Source organism: Hyla sarda, chromosome 10 (assembly GCF_029499605.1).
Source record: "Hyla sarda isolate aHylSar1 chromosome 10, aHylSar1.hap1, whole genome shotgun sequence".
NCBI lineage: Eukaryota > Metazoa > Chordata > Amphibia > Anura > Hylidae > Hyla > Hyla sarda.
Window position 1 is genome coordinate 28,231,201 of NC_079198.1, and position 9,200 is coordinate 28,240,400.

The window sequence follows — 9,200 nt, forward strand, 5'->3', positions numbered from 1 at the left end:
GCTGGTGTTACCCTACATTTTTCATTCACAAGGGAGAATAGGAAAAAAAAAAAAGCCCCCCAAAATTTGTAACCTCATTTCGTCTGAGTAAGAACATACCCCATGTGTGGATGTAAAGTGCTCTGCTGGCGCACTACAATGCTTAGTAGATAAGGAGCGCCATTGGGATTTTGGCAAGAGAAAGTGTCTGAAATTGAAGGCCATGTGTGTATACAAAGCCCCCATAGTGCCAGAACAGTGGACCCCCACATGTGACACTATTTTGGAAACTACACCCCTCACGTAATGTAATAAGGGGTGCCGTGAGCATTTACATCCCACAGGTGTCTGACAAAGTTTTGGAACAGTGGTCCGTGAAAATGAAAAATTTTATTTTTCATTTGCACAGCCCACTGTTCCAAAGATCTGTCAAACACCAGTGGAGTGTAAATATTCACTGCACCCCTTATTAAATTCTGTGAGGGGTATAGTTTCCAAAATGGGGTCACGTGGGGGAGGTCCACTGTTCTGGCACCACAGGGTGCTTTGTAAACACACATGGCCCCCGACTTACATTCCAACCAAATTCTCTCCCCAAACGCTCAATGGCACTCCTCTTCTAAGCATTGTAGTTCGCCTGCAGAGCACTTTACATCCACATATGGGGTATTTTCATCCTCAGAAGAAATGGGGTTACAAATTTTGGGAGGCTTTTTGTACAATTACCCCTTGCGAAAATGAAAAATTTGGGGTAACCAGCATTCTAGTGAAAAAAAAAAAATTTAAATTTTTCATTTTCACGTCCAACTTTGCCAAACACCTGTGGGGTGTTAATGCTCACTGTACACCTTTGTTATGTTCCTTGAGGGGAGTAGTTTCCAAAATAGTATGCCATGTGTTTTTTTTTGCTGTTCTGGCACCATAGGGGCTTCCTAAATGCGACATGCCCCCAAAAACTATTTCAGCAAAATTTGCTTTCCAAAAGCCAAATGTGACTCCTCTTTGAGCATAGTAGTGCGCCAGCAGAGCACTTGATGTCCACACATGGGGTTACAAATTTTGGGGGGCATTTTCTCCTATAACCCCTTGTAAAAGTGTAAAATTTGGGGGGGGGGGGGGGGAAACCAGCATTTTAGTGAAAAAATTGAAGACAGCAATGCCAGATTAAGGATAATGGCAACTTTACTTAGGCAAGACAGGTGATATAGTCTTTGCAGTACAGCCAAATAGCACAGGAAGGTGACCAGTGACACTGGGACCTTGCAGGGACTTGCAGTAGTTAGACTGACTTTAGTGCAGAGCACAGTGACTACAGATTAACTTGACAGATGGTGACTGACAGATGACTGACTTGTGGCTGCAGGACTTTAGGCCTCCAGTGCTCTGGACACAGACAAACTTTACTGCACTGGACCTCAGCAGAAGTAGCGAGATAGAGATTGCAGCCTCTCCCCTTGTTATATAGTGGGCTGTGCAAGGAGCCCAGAGGTCATTTACGGGGGGGGGGCCTCACCTGGTCCCTGGGTAACAATCATATGGTACAAACATTAAAAGCAAAAATTACATTAAATGATGCAAACCTATATACAGAATGGGGGGGGGGGGGTATGCTGCAGGGGAGCCCTGGGGACTGGACATCAAACTACAAACCATCAAGGTTAGGATATAAACCAGACCATATGGGACCACTTAGTTGTTATTAGGACCCTATCCAAGAGACTTCATTATTCACTACTAGTGTAGCAGTATTTAATATTTACTTTGGACTCTGGTCGCGGTGAAAGTTACTTTGTATAATTGAAGTAAACCTTTGGGACAAGAACAAGACAGTGTTTTGCTGGACATTATTTTTATTGTTGATATTTCAGAGCATGCCAGTCACTTCTCCCCAGTGACCCCATCCCTCCCAGCATTACAGATCTTGCCGTAACCATATTAGTCTTCTAAGGTCAGCTTGTCAAACAGGTACTCTCCCATGCCATTTTCAGCTGCGTGCACACGCTTCAGGTTTGTAACGTGGTCTCCCAGTTTCTTTATAAGTTCCACTTCCTCCTTCAGATATTCTCTCTCCAGGAAGTCACACATCTGTATAGGGAAGTGATATTAGACGTTTCAGCATATTTATCCTATGTGGAATTAGTAACTAAAATCACAATGGCTGAAAAAAAAAAAAAAAAAAAAAAAAACTCTATATGTTCTATTAACCCCTTAAGGACACATGACGTACTGTAACGTCATGTGTCTGCTCCCGATCTATAAAGCACACGGCATTGATGGCGGTGCCGCGCGCTATTAACCCTTTAGACGCGGCGTTCAAAGTTGAACGCCACTTCTAAAGTGAAACCATGCCGGTTAGCTCAGGGAGCTGTTCGGGATGCCGCGACTTCACCGCGGCTATCCCGAACAGCTTACAGGACAGCTGGAGGGTCCCTACCTGCCTCCTCGCTGTCTGATTGCCGAATGACTGCTCAGTGCCCGAGATCCAGGAATGAGCAGTTGAGATGAGCGAACTTACAGTAAATTCGATTCGTCAAACTTCTCGGCTGTTGATGACTTTTCTTGCATAAATTATTTCAGCTTTCCGGTGGTCTGGAAAAGGTGGATACAGTTCTAGGAGACTCTGTCCTAGGAATGTATCCACCTTTTCCAGCCCACCGGAGCACCTGAAGGCTAAACTAATTTATGCAGGAAAAGTCATCAACTGCCGAGCCGAGAAGTTTGTGACAAATCGAATTTACTGTAAGTTCGCTCATCTCTAATGATCAGTCAAGCGGCAGAATCATCGATCACTGGTTTCCTATGAGGAAAATAAATAAATTCCGAAGTCCAAAATAGTGCATTTTTGGTCACTAAATATCATTGAAAAAAATATAAAAAAATTATGAATAAAAAGCGATCATTAAGTCCTATCAATGCAAAAATGGTACCACTAAAAACTTCAGATCACGGCGCAAAACACGAGCCCTCATACGCGGAAAAATAAAAGTTATAGGGGTCAGAAGATGACAATTTTAAACGTATTAATTTTCCTGAATGTAGTTATGATTTTTTCCAGAAGTACGACAAAATCAAACCTATATAAGTAGGGTATCATTTTAATCGTATGGACCTACAGAATAAAGATAAGGTGTAATTTTTAGCAACAAATGTACTATGTAGAAACGGAAGCCCCCAAAAGTTACAAAATTTTTTCAATTTTGTCTCACAATTATTTCTTTCCGTTTCACTGTAGATTTTTGGGCAAAAAGACTGTCGTCATTACAAAGTATAATTGGTGGCGCAAAAAATAAGCAATCATATGGATTTTTAGGTGCAAAATTTAAAGAGTTATGATTTTTAAAGGCAAGGAGCAAAAAACTAAGATGCAAAAACTGAAACCCCCCGGTCCTTAAGGGGTTAAGGTACATGAATGGCATAGACCAGGGTTATGCGGGGGGGGGGGGGGTACGTCAATTCACTGACAAATAACGGCCATGCGACATCCCTGAAATTGTGGAGGTGTCGGCACAGCACAGAAGGACGTCATCCGTCAGTGCAGCCCTCCGAATGGTATAAACACAGGCCTGGTAAACATGTTCAACTAAGTAACACTGCATTATGTACTGTAAATGGCAAAAGGGAATCAGAGGGGCATGCAAATAATGGAAGGAGGGGGATTAAAGGACATCTGCAGCAAGACAATTTATCCCTGGGGCCGCATTGCCGATCCATGTGAGGTAGACTATACACCCCCTCCCAGTCCTATGGGTTAGGCACTAACGCTGCCTCCCCCGTAGAACTACATGGAGGTGTGTTGGCTGCGACCCATAGTAATAAGAGATTTGACGCTGCATTCACACCATGTTTTTTTGCAACAGTTCCCGTATCAGTTTTTCATAAATTAAAAAGGGATTCCTCAAAACTATCAAGATGTGTGTACAAATTTTAACCCATATACAGTTAAAAATCTGATAAATGTCCGGTTGTCTCAGTTAAAAAATGAAAAAATAAAAAAATAAAGACTGTAAGACACAAAGTCCACAACCGGATGCATCGTTTGGCATACGGTTGTCAGTACAGTGTCATACGATCATCAAATTGAAAACATACAGGAACTGTATTGCAAAACGTGGTGTGAATGCAGCCTAAGAGTGTCTATAAGGCCTACCTGGGAGAAAGCTTTGTAGGCCTATAGCAGTGTTTCCCAAACGTGGTCCTCAATCACCCCCCAACAGGTAACGTTTTCTGGATTTCCTTAGTCTTTCACAGGTGATCTAATCAGTGAATCAGACATCACCAGTTATATCACCTGTGAAAGACTAAGGAAATCCAGAACACATGACCTGTTGGGGGCGCTTGAGGACCACATTTGGGAAACACTGTACTCTAGTATTGAGGCAGCCTTTTAAAGAAGACTCAGTGGTCCCATACAAAGGATGAAGCTGGATGTTCTACAGATATTGTTTAGTAACTTTGGACAATCTATATGTGTTGACCACTAATGAAGAGCATAAATACTATATGTAGTTCTGGAGGATTCTGTTTGGCCTAGTCATCGGTTTGTCAAATATTAACCCACAGGTTTCGGAAGAGGGTTCCTTATGATACATATTCCAACATTCAAGAAAGTTGTACTTACATGAGGGTCTGTGTGGTCAGTAGCAATCTTGTGGAGGTCCAGGAAAGCCTGGTTTACTGTATTTTCTAGCTTCAACGCACACTCCATAGCATGGAGGCCATTTCCCCATTCATCAGCATCAGGTTTCTAGAATAAAATGGGACAAATACAATAAGTTACAGCATATTCCTTCCATGTTAAACCTTTCCAAGTGTGTGTAACAGGTATCAAGTACATTTTATCAACTCTGGATCCATGTATGGAAACCTATTAGAGGGGTACTCCGGTGAAAATTATTTTAAGGGCACATTCCCACTTTGTGTATACGAAGCGTCTTTCACGCTGTGCAAAATCAGCAGAAGGAAATACACTGCGTATCCCTCGCTCACCAAACACACAAGGCTTCCCGGCGGCAGTCCTATGTGTACAGTGCGTTTTGTAGGTGGAGCCGCACGTCACAATCCCGCCGGCACATGGCCCCACCTCAAACTCACTACACACATAGGGCTGCTGCCAGAAAGCCTTGTGTGTATGGTGAGCAAGGGATATACAGTGTATTTCCCGCTGCCGATTTTGCAAAGAATTTAGTACGCTGCGTGTATGCCAAGTGGGAACATGCCCTTAATTGGTGCCAGAAAGTTACAGATTTGTAAATTAATTCTATTTAAAAAAAAAAAAAAAAAAAAAAAAATTTATACTGCCAGTACTTAGCTGCTGTGTGCTCCAGAGGAAGTTCATTTTTGAATTTCTTTTCTGTTTGACCACAGTGCTCTCTGCTGACACCTCTGTCCATGTCAGGAACTGTACAGTGCAGTATAGGTTTGATGTGGGATTCGCTACTACTCTGGACAGAGGTGTCAGCAGAGAGCACTGTGGTCAGACAGAAAAGAACTTCCTGTGGAACAAGCAACTGATACAGGAAGGATAAAGATTTTTTAATAGAAGTAGTTTACAAATATGTGTATCTTTCTGGCACCAATTGATTAGAAAATAGTTTTTCACCGGAGTACCCCTTTAAAGCTAGATAGGCATTTTCTAGGCTTCAGACTTCTCGGGCAGCCATAGATTCCAGCTTGGGATAATTCTTCACAGACATTAGTCCAACACACAGACTTTCTTACCTTGATATCTTGAAGAACTATCCGTCCTCCACGCTTGTTCTGGAACTTCAAAAACTTCTCCGCCTGTTCTCGCTTTTCCTCAGACTGTTCACGGAAGAACTTTGAGAACTTGGCCAAGGCCACATCATCTCGGTCAAAGTAGAATCCCTATGATGGAAGACAGTCGATAATTTAGTGCCTCTGGAAAGATAGGAATTGAGCTCAAACATTTTCAGAAAGATCTTTAATGAGGACCTGTGGGCACCCCAAATATATTGAGTTTTTAATATCGCTTATAGCTTAACATGCCCTAATTCTAACAGTTTATGCTTTTAGTATGCCTTCCATTCCTGAGATCTCAGGGTTTTTATTATCTGACCATTTAGGGACGCATCAGATGGACAAACTTAACTATATTAAAGGGTACTCCACTGCCCCAGCGTATGGAGCATTTAGTTCCGAACGCTGGGTGCGAGCTGCAGAGGTCATGACCTCACGGCCACGCCCCTCATGATGTCACATCACACCCTGTCAATGTAAGTCTAAAGGAGGGGGCATGACTGACATCACGCCCCCTCCCATAGACCTGCATTGTGGGGCATGGCTGTGACATCACAACCCCTGCAGCCCGCACCCAGCAATGTTCTGGACGCTGGGGCAGCGGCGTACCCCTTTAAATGTGGTGCGGTTGGGGTGTGACTTACATACAAGAGATGTTGAGCTCAGGGACACACACACAGCTCTTCATGTGTATGGGATCTGTCAATCACTATGTGTAAGTGGGGATAAGCACGACTCGCAGGCTCTCAGAGGGGGAGAATTATCCAAAACTGTGCAGAGAAGTGGTACAGATGCCCATAGCAACCAGATTTCACTGGTAAAAAAAAAAAAAAAAAGCTATAAGAGCAAGCGGATGTGCAGTTGCCCATAGCAATCAGATTGGTAAAAAGAGCTGAAAAATAAAAGCAATCTGATTGCTTAAATTTTTCAGCTTTTTTACCAATGAAATCTGGTTGCTATGGGCAACTGCACCACTTCTCTACACGGGTTGATAAGTCTCCCCCAGAGCCTGTGTCCGGGCAGCAGATCTGTCAGCTGAATACGCTGCACTATGGAAGAGGTAGAATAGTAAAGCTACAGGTCAATACTCCTTGCAGCCAAACTGGCCCAATTTCTCTTTTTTTTGTGGAGAGGGGGAACCTAACAGAACCACCAACCTCAGATTTATCATAGTTCAGATACAGTATATGTTTGCTACACATAAGCCAGGAATGTAGATGAGAACCCCAGTGTGGTTTTTAATTGGGCAGGAACTAGATGGAGAATTTCAGTAGCTATGTGACTTTTCTACTGTATTTGGCTGGGTTCACATCACCTTCTTCAACTACGGTTCCCGCATTAGTTTTCTATCAAAAACCATATGGGGGGGGGGGAATAAATAAATAAACACAGATGGAACAGTATGGGAAAAAAGTAAACCGTATGTGTTTTTTAAACTGTATACTGTTTTTTTAAAAGTGCATACAGTTCCGTCCAATTATAAAAAAAAAAAAACACATGTTTTTGAAAATTCTATCCATTTTTAATGGGAGGGGTCTTGGGTGGGGACTTTAGGATGCAAATGCACATATGCAAAGAAAAAACGCATATGGTTTCCCGTATGGAACCGTATACATGTGCGTTTCCCATTGATGTCCATGTTAAAAAATAAAAAAAATAAAAATAAAAAACACAAACCAAGTGTATGCGGTTGCAGTACGGTTTTTAACCCAAAGTCAAAACAGTGGTTGAACACGGTTTGGAGTACTGTTAAAAACCGTACGCAACCATATGCATCAGGGTGCATACAGTTTACAATGCTTTGCCCATGTATACCGTTTTCAATACCGTTCCATACATTTTCACTAATGAAAACCTATGCGGGAACCGTAGTTGAAAAACACGATGTGTGAACCCAGCCTGAACCGGTCAGCTCATTTTTCCCCGTATGCGGTTTTCTACCAGACCTAAACCCATGGTTGACTATAGTTTTAGGTCCAGTAGAAAACCGCATATGGGGGAAAAAAAAAAAAAAAAATGTGCCGACCGGTTCACGCAGGGATACGGGAGCGGAAGTTTTTAGCTCCCCCTGCCGTATGCGCTCCCATATGGGGAAAAACCATGGTGTGAACCCAGACTTACATTTTGGAATATTAGGACTAAATGCTGTTCATGCGACCCTTTATATGGCCTTTAACTGATAGTAAGAGACCTTCATGGAACTCCTGATAACCTAAAATATTTTACACCTTGAAACTACATCCCTTGGCATGAGACGAGTAGAGATGAGCGAACTTACAGTAAATTTGATTCGTCACAAACTTCTCGGCTCGGCAGTTGATGACTTAGCCTGCATGAATTAGTTCAGCTTTCAGGTGCTCCGGTGGGCTGGAAAAGGTGGATACAGTCCTAGGAAAGGGTCTTCTAGGACCGTATCCACCTTTTCCAGCCCACCAGAGCACCTGAAAGCTGAACTAATTCATGCAGGCTAAGTCATCAACTGCCGAGCCGAGAAGTTTGTGACGAATCAAATTTACTGTAAGTTCGCTCATCTCTAGAGACGAGCACAGGCTGACTTGTAATGTTAAAATAGCTTTAAAAGATATAGGGGAGATTTATTGATACCTGTGCAAAGGAAGAGTTGCCCATAGCAACCAATCAGATTGCTTCTTTCATTTTGTAGAGGCCTTGTTAAAAATGAAAGAAGCGAGCTGATTGGTTGCTATGGGCAACTGGGCAACTTTTCCTCTGGACAGGTTTTGATAAATCTCCCATATTATATATATATATATATATATATATATATATATATATATATATATATATATATATATATATATATATACGTATACATATATATATACACACACACACACAGGTTCTTTATGTTTGCGGTCATGTACTCACCACTGACTGGTAGACATAGGAAGCCTGCAGCACCAGGTTGACTATGCGGTTGACTCCAGCTTCATTGTCCTGATGGTAGTTCTGGCGGACCTGGGAGCTCATGGTGGTCATAGTAGGGACTTTCTAAGGGAATAAGATGAGGTCCTGGAGTTAAGGACTGGTGTAGTCGGGCACAGAGAATTCCTGTTCCGTTCAAACACTGTTGAAGCAAGAACTAAGAACTCCTATGACTCTCAATGCTCTGGTGGGTGCACAGCTGCTCTCTGGATTTTATACACTCAAAGGGAGGAGTCTTCCAAAACACAACCAACCCACCCACTTACCTCACATTCATTGGATTGGCTTGAGATTTAGTAAAGAGTGCCAAATAGAAGATCTTGTCATCAACTTTCACCTTATTCTGTGCCCTCTGGATAGGAAACTGTAAAAATGTAACTCTCTAAGGCAGCGGTCTCCAACCTGCGGACCTCCAGATGTTGCAAAACTACAACTCCCAGCATGCCCGGACAGCCAACGGCTGTCCGGGCATGCTGGGAGTTGTAGTTTTGCAACATCCAGAGGTCCGCAGGTTGAAGACC

General features: G+C 42.7%; 1 protein-coding gene across 1 annotated transcript; it reads right to left on the minus strand.

Annotated features, from left to right (window-relative positions):
• Nucleotides 1-1,818: 1,818 nt before the first annotated feature.
• Nucleotides 1,819-8,893, minus strand: LOC130293647 (ferritin light chain, oocyte isoform-like). The gene is made up of 4 exons (XM_056542581.1): nucleotides 8,623-8,893; nucleotides 5,698-5,844; nucleotides 4,598-4,723; nucleotides 1,819-2,064 (listed from the first exon to the last, which is right to left on the minus strand). The coding sequence occupies exons 1-4, from the start codon at nucleotides 8,731-8,733 to the stop codon at nucleotides 1,915-1,917; spliced, it is 534 nt and encodes a 177-aa protein (XP_056398556.1). The 5' UTR covers nucleotides 8,734-8,893; the 3' UTR covers nucleotides 1,819-1,914.
• Between the last annotated feature and the right edge of the window lie 307 nt (nucleotides 8,894-9,200).